Source organism: Prunus avium, chromosome 1 (assembly GCF_965620075.1).
Source record: "Prunus avium chromosome 1, drPruAviu1.hap1.1, whole genome shotgun sequence".
Lineage (NCBI taxonomy): Eukaryota > Viridiplantae > Streptophyta > Magnoliopsida > Rosales > Rosaceae > Prunus > Prunus avium.
In genome coordinates, this window is record NC_142284.1 from 46,732,168 (window position 1) to 46,751,810 (window position 19,643).

The following is a 19,643-nucleotide window of genomic DNA, read 5'->3' on the forward strand; positions in this document are numbered from 1 at the left end:
CTAGTGGGTCCCATCCCAATACTGCATACCCAAACGGTCAAGTTTTCAACGTTTTATTTTTTATAAAATTAAATCAAATAAAGGAAATAAAAAAGAAAAAGAATTCAACCAACGTTCCTCTGGAAATCGAGAGATTATAGAATAGTACTGTACCTACTTCCTTTCAGCGAGCGGAGAGAGATCGAGAGAGAGATTATGATATTGGACGGAATCGGAGACGAAGAGAAATGGCTGGCAGAAGGAATCGCCGGCATTCAACACCATGCCTTTTACATGCATCGTGCTCTGGTACTTTAATTTCCAATTCTGATCCGAAACTACATTCCTACAAATTCTTTTATCCAATCATCTTAAACCCTAATTCTCCTCGATCTTGTCGATTTTTCAATTCCCTCAGGACGCGAACAATCTCAGAGACGCTCTCAAATACTCGGCCCTGATGCTGTCTGAGCTCCGAACCTCGAGGCTTTCGCCTCACAAATACTACGATCTCTGTAACGTTTCATTTATATTTTTCACCCAAAGGCTCTTCTAAGCATTGAATCAATTCGATATGGTGATCTAATTTTTTATTTGGACGTTTGACGTTTCATGGTTGATTTCATAGATATGCGAGCCTTCGACGAATTGAGGAAGCTGGAGATGTTCTTCAAGGACGAGAACAGACATGGTGTTTCGATTATTGATCTCTACGAACTTGTTCAGCATGCCGGCAACATATTACCAAGATTGTAAGTTGCCTAGAACTTCCATTGAATGACATCCCATCATTGTGAGGAAATGTTGTCTCTAACTTCTCAAAGTTAATTTATGCCTATTCCCTTAAGACGAGCCTTGCCATACACACAGGGTTGTGCTATGTATATGCAAGAGTTTCTTTCTCGTTTTTAATTATATACGTTGATCGTGCTTTTTTATATAATGACATATCTGCTCTCATCCAATCATATGTGTTTCATTTCTGCCTGTAGCAAAAAAGAATCTCTTTAGTGTTTAGAGATCAAATCAAGAAGATATGCATTTCAGAGTTGTGCAATGAGTTGAATTATTTGTTCCAGTTATATCAACTTTCAATGTATATGAAGTTCCTGTTGCTTATTTAACAGGTATCTCCTATGTACGGTAGGTTCTGTGTACATTAAATCTAAGGAAGCACCTGCCAAGGATGTGCTTAAAGATCTTGTGGAAATGTGTCGTGCCGTTCAACATCCAATGCGTGGGCTCTTTCTAAGAAGCTATCTTTCTCAAGTCAGTAGAGATAAGTTACCTGATATTGGTTCTGAGTATGAAGGGTAAGATTTTTTTCTTGGCCAGAATTTTTTTTTTATTTCTTGTGAAAGAAGTCTGTCATTTCAGTCGTTGATTTATCTTTTCTTTCTCTCTCTCCTTTTTTCTTTCTCCATTTCCTTGTTCAATGTTTATATGCTTGATACTACTGATTTGAAAATATATCATACATTGTCTGACAAAAAAGAGAATGATTTTTGGTTATGGAAATATATGGAATTTATCACATCTTTTTGTTCTTTCCCAGTTCTAGTTGGTTTTAGATTGAGAATAATTATAAGTCTTTGACTCCTGTATGTACATCAAATCAACAGAAGAAGAGAATATGTTATATAGGCCAATAAACATTTGCTTTTTCTGGGATGGATTTCCTGTTGCTTGATTTGATTCATATTCCAATATCCTTGCAGAGATGCTGACACTGTCATGGATGCTGTAGATTTTGTGCTACAGAATTTCACAGAGATGAATAAGCTTTGGGTTCGAATGCAGTATCAGGTTTGTTCAACATCTATGTAATTTATCTGCTCTAATGTCTGAATATGCATGGCACCAGAGTACTTGCATGCCACCATAGAGGTAAAAATGAACCATGAGGGCATGATTTTTGGCCATGCAGGTGTTATGGTGCTTGTGAATCATTCATACTCTTTGGCGATCTTGAGTTGAGGCCTTCTGTTGGGCTTTCTGGTCTGCAGGGACCTGGTCGAGTGAGAGAGAAGCATGAAAAGGAAAGAAGTGAACTTCGTGATCTTGTAATATCGAAAATCTGAATCTATCAGCAGATGAAACAGTGCATAACACGTTGTAATAGAGAAATTACACCTTTCTGAATTGTCTTGATAGGTTGGGAAAAATCTACATGTTCTCAGTCAGATAGAGGGCGTGGAACTTGAATTGTACAAAGACAATGTTCTTCCCAGAGTATTAGAACAGGTTCTTTTTTCTATTTCCCTTCTCAATAAGATTTTATTTAGTTAATTTTAAATACTTTCCCTTATGGCAGAGCCCTTTACTATCAACTTGTCTTTTTGTAATATTTCAAACTTTCATCCAAATTGGTGTGCACAGGTTATCAACTGTAAAGATGAGCTGGCCCAATATTATTTGATGGATTGCATAATCCAGGTCTTTCCAGATGAGTACCACTTGCAGACACTGGAGACATTACTGGCTGCATTCCCCCAGCTTCAGGTGGGTACCAATATCGTTTTTCTCTCCGTTGTTTGATTTTCACTTGATTGTGTATGTTTTCTTATTTATTTAAGTATATTGTTATATATGCATGTTTGAAGCCATGTTTTCCCATTATGCATAGTTGAAATAGTAGCTCAAGCCACAAAAGCCAAATTGGTTACTTGCTTTGATATCTGGTGTACGCCCAACCAAAGCAGCTTTTTGACTCATTTTACTTCTGCATTGTATATTTTCAAATGCAGCCAACGGTTGATATCAAGACTGTGTTATCTCAATTAATGGAGAGGTTATCAAATTATGCTGCGTCAAGCACAGATGTGAGTTATCTCAAAATCATCTTCTGGGTCATGCTTTTGGATTTTGTTACCACTTTTGCAATTTTTTGTGGCTTCTTCCATTCCTGGGTGTTGCAGTTTTGATGATTGTGGATTTTTCTTGTTCAAGGTATTACCTGAATTTCTTCAAGTGGAAGCCTTCTCTAAATTAAGCAGTGCTATTGGGAGGGTAAGCTGGCTATTTCCAATGTCATTGAGATTAAAAGAGATGCAACTATTTAAATTATGCAAGTTTGGGATGGTGCATTTACCCATAAGACCAACAGGGATGGTGCATTTACCCTCATGTTCTCTGCATTTAGGGATGGTGCATTTACCCACATTTCATAAAATCTAGATCATTCAACTAATCCCAATGTTTATGGGTATGCCACATTGCCTACAATAAGTTTGTTTCCTTTTTCTATAAACTAACGTCGTTACCTCTATTTTCCTCTCAACTCCCACTCATCTTCTCTTCATGTCTTATACACCCCATTTCTTTTTCTTACATTATTTTCTTGTCAGTTCAATATGAACAATCAATTTTGGCTACTAATCCCTTCTTCTTCTTTTTTTTCAATCAGTATTCATGGTGATTTGTGAAAAATCCTCTAATAGCTAGAATATAGAGCATTGATTTCTATAAATAAATAAAAACCCCTAATATGAGAAATTGAAAAATCTTTGTAGAAATTTGGCTTTAAAAGTCAAGAAGAAATGCACAAAGTCATTGCAAGTCGCAAATCTGCTCCAATCGATGGCTATCAAATTCCAAATACACTACAGCCTGAAGAAGTTGATGTATAGTTAATAGGAAATTGTATACTTACTAATATGTTGCCCCATGAACAAACTTCTCTGAGGAATACAGATGTCCTCTTCATTAGACAAGCCATTTGCTGTTTCATGTTAATTATGAAACATACATATCTTTATTGTTAGTACCCATTGTTTGAAGTCTAGAAGTGTGCTATTTTAATAAATCAGCTATACAAATTTCAGGTGATAGAAGCGCAGATTGACATGCCTATTGTTGGATCCATATCTCTTTATGTCTCTCTTCTTACATTTACACTCCGTGTTCATCCTGATCGCCTTGATTATGTTGATCAAGTACTGGTAAGGTCTGAAAAAAAAAACTAATTTTAGTTACTATAAGCTTTCCCAAACTTCTGCATGCCCTCTGAGGGAGAATACCTATCTATCAACATAGCCTGCGACATGGATGCCATCTCCGTTGAGATCTCGTTTCGATATGGATTATGTGGGCCATATTTGTAACCAAGTTAACTGGTGATTGTTTTGTTATATATATAATTTTTTTTTTCAGGGAGCATGTGTTAAGAAGCTATCCGGAACAACCAAGCTTGAAGACAATAGAGCCATAAAACAGGTTGTTGCGCTGTTAAGTGCTCCCTTGGAAAAATACGATGACATTGTCACAGCCCTCACACTTTCTAATTATCCTCGAGTTATGGATCATCTTGATAATGGAACAAATAAAGTCATGGCAGTGGTCATTATTCAAAGCATTATGAAAAACAACTCTTGTATCTCCACCGCTGATAAGGTATGATTCTTCTATTTATTCTATTTTACAAATTTTTCTTCTTATAATGTGGTATATTGCTTCTTGTAGGTGGAGGTGTTGTTTGAATTAATTAAAGGACTCATCAAGGATTTGGATTGTACTTCTGCAGATGAGGTGCATTTCAAAACTGTTATTGTAATAGGAATATTTAGTTTATTGTATAAAGGTTTTAGCATCTCTTAGTAACCTACTTTTTAAGTCGCTTGATCCACATGATTTTTTCTTTTTAATGTAAATTTAATTTCACCAAAAACACTCGATGATATTTTTTTGCTTTTTTTTGGTTGACCTTGGTCTTTTCTTGTGCTATTTTCTACTGATAGCTTGATGAGGAGGATTTTGGAGAGGAACAAAATTCTGTTGCTCGCCTTATACACATGCTTTATAATGATGATCCAGAGGAAATGTTAAAGGTAAGTCATTGATGTCATTAAGGTTTTATTGTTTCTCTTGATGCTAATGTTGGTTGAAATTTCTGCATCCATCTAGAAGTTGTTTTCTGAAGCTAACTTACTCTTAGGTTGTATTGATGTTACTGGAAAATTATCCTTTTGGAAATTATGTATGAGAGACTTGTGAGAGCATGATAATCCTCAGTGCCCATATATAAGAGTCATTTAGACCCATTTGAAGGAGTCGCCTTCATTTGCATTTCTGATGTGCAGATTTGCGCATGTTGCATTTCTGACTGCCATTTATAGACCCAGTTGAAAGTACTGCCCTCATTAGCATTTCTGACATGCAGATTTACGAATGTTGCATTTTTGTCGAGATGCTTGTGTCTGTTATTATTTTTATCTTTGTTACAGTTCTTAGGCATGCATAGGGACACACTGCGATAGATGAATAAGATCTCAATATTCAAAATTCGAAGGGACTCATTAATTTCCTGTTTCTCATGTCTGGAATTAAGAGAATAGGCAATAATGTTGAAGGGTTGTACAAATGTTGGTTGTGGCTTGCAGTTGGTTCCATGTACGAAATTCATTGTTTTTTTATTTTAACTTCAGAGAAATCTTACTTTAATTTTATGATACCTTCAGATCTTATGTACGGTCAAGAAGCATATAATGAGTGGAGGAACAAAGCGCCTACCTTTTACTGTTCCTCCTCTTATATTATCTGCACTCAAGGTATGCTATGCCTCTTTGTGCTTCAAATTGTGGCATGTTTGCTGTTTCATTTTGTCCATGTATGAACTTTTCAGTATGAAGTAGTGGAGTGTATTAAAATCACCTCTCAAAATGTTGGTTGTGGCTTGCAGTTGGTTAGGCGGCTGCAAGGTCAGGATGGAGAGGTAGTTGGAGAAGAGATGCCTGCCACACCGAAGAAAATTTTTCAGATTTTAAATCAGGTAATTAGATGAATGCACTTGGTCGCTTCTTACTTTGTTTGGCCATAATCCTTCCCGGCGACCTTTTTTTATGTGTGGTGATCAATGTGCTTCTACTCTATACATGTTTTCATATTTCTATAATGATGCATCTATTTTATTTCAGACTATTGAAGCTCTTTCCTCAGTTCCATCTCCTGAACTGGCGTTAAGGTTGTACTTGGAATGTGCTGAGGTATGCAACATCTATGAGAATGCATGGTGTGCAGGCATTGCAGTTTGGGTCATGCATGTTCTTATAGCATCATCCTGCAAACCTTGAAATTAGGGCTATACCATTGTGGCTGCAGACTAACTGTTGGTTTTTGACCTCTTTGTTTTGATTCATGCACAATCAGGCTGCTAATGACTGTGATCTTGAACCTGTTGCTTATGAATTCTTCACTCAGGCATTTGTATTATATGAAGAAGAAGTTGCGGTAATTGTTTGTCAATCAGTATCTTGTAATTTATTGCATAGATCTGAAGGAAGTGGTTTCTGGTAGTATTTCTATAAAAAAGACTGTCTAGTGTGGCATTTAGCCTTAATAACTCTACATCACAATGTACCCTCAATTTTAGGATTCCAAAGCCCAGGTGACTGCAATACATCTCATTATTGGGACTCTCCAGAGGATGAATGTATTTGGCGTTGAGAACAGGGATACTTTAACACACAAGGCCACAGGGGTAATAATCCTTTCGTATCATTTGTTCATTGTGTTTTCAATTTGTTGCTGTGAAACACCATAATTTATGTTTGTTTCCTTTGGTCAGTATTCAGCAAAGCTTTTGAAGAAACCTGATCAGTGCCGAGCGGTGTACGCATGTTCACATCTTTTTTGGGTTGATGATCAGGATGGTGTTAAAGATGGAGAAAGGTAAGTTTGCTCAAAATCAATGTATTGGATTTATGCATGTTGATGCATTTTCGTCTGCAGTTGCACAAATATTCGCATGTTGGGTTATCTTTATTATGGAGCAAGTATATGGTGGTTAAAACCTGTAATTACAACAAGTAGTGCTGTGTTTTTTTTTTTTTTCAGGGTCTTGCTTTGTTTAAAGCGTGCCTTGAGAATTGCAAATGCTGCTCAACAGATGGCCAGCGTAACTCGGGGTAGCAGTGGGCCAGTCACGCTCTTTGTTGAGATACTGAACAAGTGAGTTGTTTTTTACTGTGCCAGATTGAAGTCTTTCATTCTATATTGCTACGGTGTTGTATAATTTAAGGTTGATTCATGAGTTTTGCATCAGGTACCTCTACTTCTTTGAGAAAGGAAACCCCCAGATTACAAGTGCTGCAATCCAGGGATTGGTGGAATTAATTAAAACTGAGATGCAAAGCGACTCTACAAATGTGAGTCCAGCCCCAGATGCATTTTTCAGCAGCACATTGCGGTACATACAGTTCCAGAAACAGAAAGGTGGGGTAATGGGCGAGAAATATGCCCCTATCAAGGTCTGACTCTGGTTTAAAGAGATTGTCGTATTTGAGGACAATAAAGTTTGGGGTTGAGAGGAAGAACGATGAGGAGAGCCGGCTTGTGAGCATGGTCTATGAAAAATGCCCCTGAATCCTAAATGAGGAGCAGCCATGTGCAGTTTCTTTTCCTCTTTCCCTTTAGACAGTTGGCGCTTGTCAACAGGACAAAATCCTTCTAGCGTGCAAAAGCTCTACATGAAGTTTGGGATTGACATTGCAGCGAAGCTTATTATTTATTTATTTAGTTTTCTTTTTCTGGGAAATGATATTGTTAGATTTCAAGTTGATTGGATATCTGAAGGATTATTCAGTATGCAACTCAGTTGAAATTGTATGATGTATAATTAGTGTTGTTACATTCAAATTATGGGAAACTTGGTATTGGATAAACAAGCGTAAGCGTAAATAATCCTCTCATTTACTTTCTGAACTGTTTCTTTAACTATTAGTACAAGGAGTAAGTTCATTCTCCAATGGCTTTGATTTTAACTTTCCCTTTTTATAAATTGATTTTACGCGTCTTTGCTTTATAGAATTTTCTAAGAAACAGATGTCCCAAACTGACAGAGCTGATGAATTTTCATTTCCGTTCTTAAATTACTTGTCATTTTGAATTCTGCAGAAATGGGTACAGAGCCTGCATTACAGTTGGTATATAAAATTTTTAAAACATTGTACATTTATGATGATCGTGGGTCAAGGAAAGCTGTTGATGACATCATTACAAAAGGTTTACAATGAAAAGTTCTGCAGCACCCTTGTTCAGGTCATGGAACGACAAGTGAGGGTGCAATCGCATGTTGGCTGCTACAGACTTCTCCAGTGATCATAGAATATAATTGGGCTTGCTGATTTATTGTTATTTTAAAGAGTATAGCCGCGCGGCTATACTTTTTAAATATATTCCAATATACCAAATTAATTTTTTTAGTTTAATATTTGTGATTAAGAAATATCTTAGCCTTATTTAATTACTTTAATTACTTTAATTACTAATTATATTTCAATTATTATTTATTTAGTGAATAATTAGTATTTAAATATTTTAATTAATTTCATAAATTACTAAATATATAGTAATTAATTATTTTAAATTATTTTGTAGACTTTTAAAAAAAAAATTCTTGCAAGTTAGTTTGTTTAGTTTAATATTTTTAATTAAGTAATATCTTAACCTTATTTAATTACTTTAATTAGTAATTAGTTTTTAGTTATTATTTCTTTAGTGAATAATTAGTATTTAAATATTTTAATTAATTTCATAAATTACTTAATAAATAGTATTTAATTTTTTTAAAATTATTTTATGGACTTGAAAACTATTTTTAATTTCCAAAAGTATTTTTAAAATAGTTTATATTATTTAAAAATCCTAGAAAATTCTTTTAGGTACCCAAAAATATTGTAAAAACTATTTTAGTATTCCAAAAATTGATTTTAGTCTTGAAACCCGAAATCCAAGTCTCGAACCAAAAACTGTAACTTTCAAACTTGTTCCAAAACCGTTCTCAAGCCTCGAACCATAATCATAAGCCTACTCTATTACACTTATGACTCAATTAGGCTTGGATACTCACGTAACTCTACCTAGCGTTTTACGATTAGGATTCTAATCTCAATGTACGACGTAACCGGACCTAATCCTAGTTAATTGAGTACACCTTGATGTAGATTTGAACAAGTGGTTTGTTGTCGGTGATAAAATATGATATGTTAGATGAGCATACCAAGAAATTGTCTTCCTTTAAGAGCATGTCCAGCAGCAGGGGTTGGGGGTGGGCTGGAGCAAAAACCCATTTCCAGCAACAAAATCCAGCCCGGGCAGAAGGTGGGACCCAGCGAACTGGGCTGGCCATAGGGCAAGGTGAGCCCCAGGTCCAAAACTCGGGCAAGCTGACGTCATTGATGACGTCAGCCCTGCACTGCTCCAACGGTAATGGGCCACGTGTCGTCGTCTGGGCGCTCCGATTGTTATTTTCTCTCCAATCCAACGGCTTTCAATATTTTTACAATAAAAATATGAAAAAAATTACCAAAAAATACTGGAATTTTTTTTTCTATAAATACCTACAAATACTCTTCACTTTCAACACCAAATCCTCATACATTTTCTTCTACTTCTACTATCATTCACTTTTTACTCAACATTTCATTCACTTTCTAGTTTTATTTTTCCATATAATCTTTATGACTTCTTCTATCGATGGTGTTGGGGCATGGAGCACCATGGAAGATGTTTTGTTGTGTGAGTGTTGGGTCCAAATTTCTCATTGTCCCGTCACGGGCAATGAGATGAAATCAAATCATATGTGGAAAAAAATTCATCAGGAATTTTGTGAAAGGGCAATGGGTTCGATCCGTATGGAAATGGCATTATCTAGTAGGTGGAAAATTCTTAATAAAGAGTTGGCGAAATGGAGAGATGCCTTGGCAAAAGCGATGAACAACCATAGAAGTGGGGAAAACCTTAGCAATGAGCTAAATTATTTGTAATTTTCATTTTATTAATTTCTATGTCATATTAATTTTTATTTAAATGTTTCTTGCAATTTATATATTTTATTAATATTTCTTGTATTTCCAATATTTATTTAAATGTTTCTTGCAATATTTATATTTTGTTAATATTTATTGCATTTCTAATAAATTGTTAAAATTTCTTGCATTTCCATTATTTATTTATTTTTTTATACATGTTGCATTGACAATATTTTTTAAAGTTTGTTGCATTTCCATTATTTTTTTTTATAGATTATGCAAGCACAAATGTGGTTTGGTGTTACTGGGCAAGGCAAAAAAAGCTTCAATCATACCCAATGTTGGGAGGCAGTGAAGAATTGTAAGAGATTCCAAATTATTCTAACGGGTCCAGAGGTGGTGTTGAACGAAACGCTACTCCATGAGACACTGACATCGGATTCACCTATGGATTCCCCGATGAGTCAAGACTCACCTATCGAAAGGGAGTCTAGGCCTATTGGGAGGAAAGCGGCGAAAGCGAAGAGAGGGAGTAATTCTACTAAGAATGCATCTAAATTTTTGGAGGACATTTCAAAGCACCAAGCCATGAGGATTGAAATGGATATGAAACAACAAGAGCATGATATGGCAATTCAACTAGAATATGCAAAAGAAAGGGAGTATATACGCAAAGAAAAGGAGTATGTACGCCAAGAAAACATTGAAAAAAAGGATCGGGAAACCATGGCCATGAATACAAGCCATATGTCCCCTGAATCAAAACAATTTTGGAAGCTAGAACGAAGGGATGTTATGAGACGAAAGCTTTTTTGTGACGATGAACCTAGCAACACGGATTGGTTAAATGATCAAAACCATTAAGTTAGTTTGCTTGCCTTTCATTTCATTGTATTTTTTTTTTGTTTAATAAATTAGTGGTAATTCATGTATTTTGTTTTCTTAGTTGTATTGATTTTCTTTTAGTGAATAAAGAAAATATTCAACAAAATTCCTTTTTATCTGAAATTTGAATTTTGAAATTCAAAATTTATCTGAAATGTGAAACCGAAAATCTTATCTGATATGAATAGTATTGACACGTAGGAACCCAAAAATCTTACCCGAAAATATTATCCAAAATAATTGTTTAAGTAAAAAAAGTTGTGAAAAAAACAAAAAATTGAATAGTAGTTGCCATGGCAAGGGTTTGACTGCTGGAAACACACATAGCTAAAAAAGGCAAGGGCAACCACTATTCACGTGAATAGTGTCAGCCCTAGCCCCCCCCTTGCCATGGCAAGGGTTTGACTGCTGGAAATGCTCTAAGAGCACTTCCAGCAACTAGCCCCTTGCCATGGCAAATGGGGGGCTAGGGCAGCTACTATTCACATGAATAGTGGCTGCCCCTTGCAAAAAACAATGTTGGTTTCCAGCAGTTGCCATGGCAAAGGGCAAATACTATTCATTTTTTTTGTTTTTTTCACAAATTTGTTTACCTAAATAATTAATTTGGACAATATTTTCGGATAAGATTTTTGGATTCCTACGTGTCAATACTATTCATATCTCATAATTCGGATAAGATTTTCGTTTTCAAATTTCAAATTTCAATGAAATTTCATATAAGATTTTCACCCTCTAAAATTGCGCCACGTGTCATTTTTATCGGCCTAAATTATCCTATAAAACCAAAGGCTCAGCTCATACCTCTCACACCACATCTTCTCTTTATTTTCATTTCTCAGATTTTATAATTCATACTCCATTCTCAATGGAAGACATGAACGAGGTGTTGGAAAGGCAAATGCAAGAAACTAGAGAAAGAAGGCGTAGACGAGTTGCAGGCAAAAGGACGCAGAGAGAAATAGATCAGCAAATTGTCACAGCAGTGGCTTTGCTTGATAAAGAAAACCAGAGCCGCCGTGGTTCACGAAAAGGCCGTGGCCCGAATGTGGACAGACATAAACATTCTCGGGGTAAGAATCTTCTGGAAGATTATTTTATCCCAACTTCTCTGTACTTTGATGTTCATTTTCGAGCGCGATATAGAATGTAACCCCATTTGTTCAATAAAGTCACGCATGATATTTGCAATTATGATGAATACTTTGTTCAAAAGAAAAATGTTGCTGGAAATTTGGGACTTCTTCCCGAGTAAAAGTTCACAGCTGTTATACGAATGTTGGCGTATGGGTCATCTGCTGATCAGGTGGATGAGATTGCCCAGATGGGGAAATCCACTGCTTTGGAGAGCTTGGTGAGATTTTGTGATGCAGTCAAAACTCTGTACACCAATGACTACTTGTGCATACCTACGCCCAGGGACCTGCAACGGCTTCTACAAAAAGCCGAAGAATTGCCCAACTGCTTGGCAATGAGATTATGAGAATCGGAAAGGCCAAACAAATATTATCCTTGAAGCCATTGTAGGTTTTGATACATGGGTTTGGCATGCTTTCTTCGGAGTTGCCGGATCTCAAAATGACTTGAACGTCCTGGGTCAATCCTCGGTGTTCAACGATGTTTTGAGAGTTGAAGCCCCAAATATCACCTATCAAATCAACAATACAGTCTACCAACATGGGTATTATCTAGATGACGGAATCTACCCGAGGTGAACCACATTTGTGAAATCAATTCCGCATCTCCGATCCCAGAAGCAAAAATTATTTGCTACCTACCAAGAGGGGTACAGAAAAGATGTGGAGAGGTGCTTTGGTATCCTCCAAGCTCGGTGGGCTATTATTAGGGGTGCGGCACGTCTGTTTGATGAGGAGGTGATCGGTTCATAATTGTATATCATTTTGTACCCTTCTAGCTTATGATTTGGTTATGTTTTTGAGTTAAACTTGTGCTTTTAATCCTTTTTGTGTTTATCTTTCAGTTAATTGACATTTAGGTAACAATGATGACTTTGGATAGGAAATGATGCAATGCATGCATGTTAAGGCTTGATTTGGGTGAATGGAAGAAGGGCTTAAAGACAAACACATTTTGGCTACAACTCCTTTCCAGCCCAATTTCGTAGGTCAGCTTCTTGGCCTTGGATCAGCATGCTATGGGGCTTGGATGAGGTGAAGATCTTCATGAAACTTGTTCCAATGGGTGTCTAGTACAACATATCCAAATTTCAGCCCAATTGGACATTTGTGGAGTGCTCAGCCCGCCCAACACTCAACCCTGCTCAGCAGGATTTGCAGCTGCCAGCTTTGAGCCTTGTCTCCTCCTTTAAGCCATGTGCCTCACCCATGCTGCAACTGACTTTGGATCCAACATAATGAGTGAAGTGGGGAGGCATTCCAGCTATGAAATTCTAAAGGAGCAAGTTGGTACATGCTGGAGTTATTATAGAGAAAGCATGTGCATGCATGTAAAGCAAAGAAATGAAATGAAGTCAATTCCAGTCTCTGTTCGGCTGCCAACTTGCAAGGCCCAAAACGCACACTTCTACTGCTCCGATGGGAATACTTTCTTCATAGAAGTTGTTCCAATGGGTGTCTAGTATAACATATCCAAATTTGAGCACCATTGGATACGTTTTGAAACCTCTGGCCTTCCTACACCAAGACTGGTTCAGAAAACTCGTTTTTCAGCAACCAAAAGGCAACCACATGGGTTGGCAGCAAAGGCAGCCACAACTGATCACCTTTGAACCCATGTGAAGATGCTTGAGGTGCAGCAAAAGATGAAGGATGGTGTGGGAGTTCATCATGATGTTCCTCCCTCTTAGCCCTATAAATAGAGAAGCCTTCAAGCTTCAAAACACACCCCAAGGAGGGGAGCTCTCAAACACTTCTCTAGAGCTCCCTTCCCTTCTCTCCCTCAAATTCTCTTAGTTTCCTTTCAAGTTGTCAATTGTTGTAGTAAAATGAGTTTACTTAATTTTCCTTCAAGTTTTTCTTAGTTTCACTTTACTTTTATTTATTTGTAATGTACATTCTTTCTTAAGTATTCAAGTTTAATTAGTTTCCAAGTTTTAATTATGGTTTTTGTTCTTATTCATTATGCTTATAAGTTAATAGGCTAGTTTGAATGATTGATCACCATTTAGGCTTGCATGTTAGCTATCTTGGTTTGAATTAAGAGTAGACACCATGCTTTAATTCGAATTGAACTATGAATAAGAAGAGTATGTATGGACATTCGACAACAGGGATTAGATACATGCTTGGTTGTTTAAATTGTTCTTCTATGCTTAATGGGTTCCTAATGCTTAGTTTTAGGTTAGACAACAAATGATCAAATTAGGGAATTAGGAACACAAGGTTATGACCAAACACCATGGCTTAATCATACTTTAGCTAGAATCAATCCGTTAATCTAATTGAACTTGGGAACTTATCTACTTGAGTTATTTTCTTTTCTTTCTTTCTTGTTTTATTTATTTTCTTTCTTGTTATTCTGTTTTGTGTAGGAAAACTGAATTGGATTATTCAATCACCAATCCTCGTGGGATCGACCTCGCACTTACATATGCTATACTACCAAACGGCTCGTGCACTTGCGAGTATCACAAGTTGAGGATGCAGTTGAAACCATTTTGGTGCAGCTGAATCGAAGCAACAAGTTTTTGGCGCCGTTGCCGGGGATCGGTAACATTGTTTGATTCTATTTGATTTTCCTACTTTTTATTTATTTATAATGTTTAAAGTCTACTTAGTTCTCTATTGTTCATTCCTAATCCTTTTAATTCCATTTCAAGTTTGTGTGTTGGTTTTAGCAATTTATGACAGCTTAATAAAAATGGAGAGAGATGGCAACCTCAATCGTAAGAATGGGAAGTGTGGAGCAATGGGAGAAGTCGACCTCCAAGTGCATCCATGCTCGACCTAATCGCTTCAAGGGGGAGCATTTCAATCCTTTCTCTTCTTTGAATTCTGTTTATTTCTGTTATTTTTTTTGCCTTTTGGTCTGCGTTGGGTTCTTTGTTTTTCTGTGCTGAATCCAACCATATAAAGAACGTGAAATTTGGACTTGCGGTTGGAAAGTTATGGCCTAAAAACTGAACACAGGTCGAAGCTGAAAAACAGAGAAACGAATCTGTCCAAATGGTGATAAATAGGTGATAGAAAGTGCTGTTTGTGTTTTTCTTTGGTTTCTTGGTTTGTTTCTTTTAGTACAACAATTTATTTCGTTTGTTTGAGTTTGTTTAGAGTACTTAGTTCATTTTCATTTATGGTTTGTTGTTTCATTTTATCTTAATTTGTTTTTGTTTTTTTTATCTTAAAAATTTTAAAAAGATTTTTCATATGAGCTGACTTATGGTAACCCCAGTGAGCACTTCTGTCAATACAGTGTCTAGGAGTTCTTTAGGCGACACCTTCGGTGTCTAAGAAGTTTGGGTTTTAAGCGGGACCATTGTGACCCCTCCAACCTTCCCGGATCCCCTGGCTGTGTTTTCTGAGGCCCTTAACTGGTCATCCGTGAGTTGCTTGTATATTCGTGTGTTTTTAAATTAAGTTTTTTTTTATATTTTCTTTGTTATCTTTTCTGTTGAGTATTTGTTTTTGTTTTTGTTTTGTTAAGTTAGTTTATGTATTTATTTACGTGGTATGTTTAGTTAGTTTATTTCTGAGTGTTAAAACACATTTTTATTTTATTTCAAAGGCTGCATTAAAAACAAAAACAAAAACAAAAATAAAAAAAATAAAAAATAAAAACAACTTCATCATCATCTTCTTCTTCATCTTCATCTTCATCATCATTATGGCTTGCCTCTATTTTCTCGCACTTGTAGAATCTGTAGCAGCTCTACATGGTCCTCATTCTTTCTCTGCAGTGCTTCCACATGCTGATTGGCATAGTAGAGCCGCTTCTGCAAATCTGCCACCATAGCCTTCAAGGAAGCCACTTCCTCGTTCAGCGCTGTGCACTCCCGCATCCTCGCCAGTAATCGCATGCCCAAATTGGTAGCCGAGACCGCATGGAGCACAGATAAAGAGTGGGACTCATCCACTGCCATCTTGTCAGACCTACGTGCCACATGCAGATGATCTGCCGGTGTGAGTATACTGCCAATCATGCCACCCAACCGCACTGCTCTGTTCGGCATTGCCTCAGCAAAGTTCGGTATTGCCTCAGCAAAGTTTGAGGCCGTGCCGTGATGATATGTGGAGTTTGGGAAGACAGGAGTTGGAGGAGCCCTTGTCTGGGCATTCGGTGGTGCAAGTGAGAGCTCAAGGTTGAGATCATCAAGGTGAGTGCATGAGGATGCCATTTGTTTTGCTTCTTAATTTTTTGATGTTTTTCCTTGAGTTTGCAGGAAGAAATGCTGGGTATCATCCGCTTGCAGAGGTGTGGTTTAAATAGACATATGCTGATGAGAGAGAGCCAACACCATTTCGGATTTCCCGGGCATGCTCGACCTAATCGCTTCAAGGGGGAGCACCTTTACTTTCACTTTACTTTTCTTTTTTCCGTGTTTTCTGGTGTTTAATATTTTTGCCCGTTACTTTCATTTTCTAGAGCTTTGTGTTTCTGCTTTTTCCGTTCGGCTATCATCTTTATTTTATTTTAGTTAGGGAACTGTGCTTTCTTTTTCCGTTTGTCGTCTTCGTTTGATTTAAGTTTGGGAGATGCGCTTTCTTTTCCGTTTTCTTTTTCCTTCTGCAACTTTACTATTTTATTTCCGAAACAAAATAACCAAAAACAAAAACAACCAAAATAAAATAAAAACAACAATAATGCAGTAGGAAATCATTTCTTCTCCGTGCTTGGTGTCTCGACCATTGGAGCTTTGAGTTTGGCCCTATGGCTGTCCTCTTCCGGGGCTTCACGCACAGCTTCTTGGGGCTCATCACTTGAGCTCCCAAAGATCGCAATCTTAGCTTGAGCGTAACTACTCTCGCGATCTGCTTGTTTGCGTTTACCCGATCGGTCTAGGTCCTCTAGCTGCTTTCGCATGTCGCGAGAGTACAACTCTACCATTTTTGATAGGTTTTTATTCTCGTCCCGCAATACTTCTAGCTGGTGTCGATTCACCTCCACTATCCTTGCCCTCTCCCTTTTCAAGCTTTTTATAGCACTCTGACACTCTTCAACCATACTTCGCTCTGCCACCAACTGACCCTTTAGCACCTCTACCTCATGGGACTTCGCAAGTAGGCGATGACCCAAACTTGCGACTGTTGCCGTACTCTGCATGCTCAGTGCCAGGGCATCGCTCACGACCCGGTTGTCATCCCTTGTCCCCAGCACACGTATATCTTTAGGAGTCACTAAATTTCTAGCCACTCCAATGGCAACATCGTTGTCCAGGAGTATTGAGTCAGTTACTGTCACAGGCCCCCGTGCGGAAGCAAAGTAGGGCATCCATACTGGTGCCGCTGCTTGGCCTCGTGTCTGAGTCGGTGGAGCTAGGTTGAGATCCAACGAAAATGGGTAGTTAGAGGCCATTTGATTTCTCACTCTCTTTTCTTCTTTCTTTTTTTTCTCTTTTGTGTGTTTCTGAGTTTGTGTTTTTTTTTACCATTTCTTTTTACCTTTTATAGACTTAGTCTGCTAAACCCTAGCCGCTGCGGTTCTGAGTTCTGTGCGGCCCTTACGGCTTATCTCTATATATCGCCGCACCCATTTCCCAACCTCCCCTTAATTGCATTTTCAGCTTTCACCACCTTCAAAGTGAAAAAGTCGTCCCGCTTCATCCAAGAGGCCAGTAATTCTGGCTTGGGAATGTGTGAGGGGCCTCTACGCGCCGACACGTCCCTCACCTCTTTTGCCCGTGACTTCCCAGGAACCAAGGCATTAGGGACCACATTTTCTCTTTTCAAAAATCTCGTCTTTGCACTCCCAATTCACGTGTCATCTTAAAAATAAAAAAAATGAAAAAATGAAAAAATTTGTGGGCTTCGGATTTCGTTGTGGGTCGGGTTTTCACCGTTGTTTAGGTTTCAAAGTGGGCTAACTTTCGTTTGGGTTGGGCTTTCAATCGTTTGGGTTTTTGGTTTGCGTAAGACTGTTTGTTTAGGGCTTTCTGTTTCGAGTGTTTTACTGTTTCGTTTCTTTTGTTTGTTTGTTTTGTAATTTTTATTTTGTAATTATTTTGTTTTTGTATTTTAACTCTTGTGTGTTTTGTGATTTTTTTATTGCTTTAATACCTTCATTTGTTATTTTTGACATTGCTTGTGCCTAAATTTTAAACATTGAGGACAATGTTCATTTCTAGGTTTGGGGGTATTGGAGTTTAACATGTAAATTTGGTTTTTCCTTAATTTAATTTTTTTTTTTTATTTGCTTGTTTTTATTTTTATTTTATTTGGTTTAAGTCTTGCTTTTATTTTGATTTTGATTTTATTCACTTTCCGAACACATTTGATGAGATTGTGATAAATGTTTGCATGACTTAAATGAAAATTGAATTTTATTTATTTTATTTATTTATTTATTTATTTTCCTTGTAAATTTTTATTGTAAAAAAAAAAAATTAATTAATTAATTTGGCATCGTTCTAGCATGATATGTTCGAAACCTTCTTTGCACTTGCCATTTGTTTCATAATTCTCCAATTAAAGGATTTGCATGACCTAAAGAATTGTATCAAGCATAAATTAGACTTATATAACCATATAATGTGAGCTTTTGAGCCTTGTGCTTCATTTCATGAGTGTTATACACATACTCTTATTTTCTTGTCATCAAAGTTGTTGTTTGATCTCATTATTCATTGATTTGGTTGAACACTTAAAAGTCATTCATTCTTTGCAATTTGATTTCATGACATTTAAGAAATGATATTAAGGCCCTCTTTGGATCGTTTGTGCCTTTCAAGCTAACCTTATGCATGCTTAAGCATGATTTTCCATTGTTAACCATTTTGAGCCTACATGTAAACCTTTTCTTTCATTTTACCAATTATATTTTCTCGCCTTAGCCCGAAAAACAAATATTTACCTTTCTAAGGAACTCATGAGCTCTAATTCGGATGTGTTTTTCATACTAAGTTTGGGAAGGGATATTACATAAAGAAAAAGGAAAAAAATTCACTCAATTGGTGAAAGAAAAGAGAAAAGTTGTGATTAAGTGGTGGTTGATTGAAAATTCATTTTTGGGCCTTCAAAAATAATTGGCGTTTGGAAAGGAGTATGAATCAATGTAAATGAAGGTATAAGGAGTTTTGATCATGTAAAAGAAAAAATCTAATCGTGATGATTCGAAGTCTTGTAAACAATTTTATTTTATGCTCTTACATTTTGAGTTCCTTGGACTTTGTATTATCCATACCTTTCATTTCGTACTCACCTTACACCCTTGGCCCCATTACAACCTATAATAAAGACCTAAATTGATCTTAAATGTCATATGGTTGAATTGCATGCATTTTCTTACTTTTAAGTGTTTGGCATCCTTCTTGAGATCATATTAATGCAAGTTCTTCATCTTCCTATTTTGAGTTAACTCCTTTATGATTTAACTCTAATCTCATGTTTATAACTGAGTGTTGCATTGTAGCCCTCTTCTGAGTAATTCATTTGTGAGAGGACAACTTTGGTGAGATTTGAAGTTGCATTTGTGTTTGGTATGATTTTTGAAATTGTGTGAAAACTAAGATTGGGGAATTTGTTGCATTTGGCTATCACACTACTACACTTTGAGCATGTTGTGTTTTGAACTTTGCCGCCTTGTAAATAATATCTAAAATTGAGCTTTTATTGTTAAAACTTTTGAGTTATGTGCATGAGTCATCTCTCTTCAGAAAATGTTCGGAAAGATTGTTTTGAGTTTACTTTTTACATTTTATTTATTTATTTATTTATTTATTTTGGTTTTGTAATTATTTTTATTTTGGTTTTTGTGTTTATTTTATTTTGCTTAAGGACTAACAAATCTAATAAGTTTTCTAACCACCTTGTTTTGTAGAGTTAGTAAAACGTTTGTGGGTATCGTTTCTGTTAAACCCTCAGGAGACACAACTCCTCCTACTAGGGATGCCTAGAGGTT

The 19,643-nt window shown here is 36.7% G+C and overlaps 1 protein-coding gene across 2 annotated transcripts; it reads left to right on the plus strand.

Annotated features, from left to right (window-relative positions):
• The first annotated feature begins 89 nt into the window (after window positions 1-89).
• Window positions 90-7,640, plus strand: LOC110768199 (vacuolar protein sorting-associated protein 35B). 2 transcript variants are annotated; one of them, XM_021971901.2, is made up of 22 exons: window positions 90-288; window positions 398-494; window positions 608-731; window positions 1,107-1,292; window positions 1,698-1,785; window positions 1,986-2,042; window positions 2,134-2,223; window positions 2,359-2,481; window positions 2,727-2,801; window positions 2,929-2,988; window positions 3,804-3,920; window positions 4,132-4,371; window positions 4,441-4,506; window positions 4,716-4,805; window positions 5,436-5,525; window positions 5,657-5,746; window positions 5,892-5,960; window positions 6,124-6,204; window positions 6,347-6,454; window positions 6,542-6,645; window positions 6,811-6,924; window positions 7,019-7,640. In XM_021971901.2, the coding sequence occupies exons 1-22, from the start codon at window positions 196-198 to the stop codon at window positions 7,227-7,229; spliced, it is 2,373 nt and encodes a 790-aa protein (XP_021827593.1). In that variant the 5' UTR covers window positions 90-195; the 3' UTR covers window positions 7,230-7,640. The 2 variants fall into 2 exon arrangements, with proteins under 2 accessions (XP_021827593.1, XP_021827600.1); XM_021971908.2 differs by lacking the exon at window positions 90-288 and having other exon boundaries at window positions 1,127-1,292.
• The last annotated feature ends 12,003 nt before the right edge of the window (window positions 7,641-19,643 follow it).

Bases quoted from the DNA above. Each gene is read 5' to 3' on its own strand.
- LOC110768199 (XM_021971901.2), top strand. From the start codon at position 196: ATGATATTGGACGGAATCGGAGACGAAGAGAAATGGCTGGCAGAAGGA. The intron at 1,786-1,985 runs GTTTGTTCAACA...TCTGGTCTGCAG, and splicing joins GGGTTCGAATGCAGTATCAG to GGACCTGGTCGAGTGAGAGA. The intron at 5,747-5,891 runs GTAATTAGATGA...ATTTTATTTCAG, and splicing joins TTTTTCAGATTTTAAATCAG to ACTATTGAAGCTCTTTCCTC.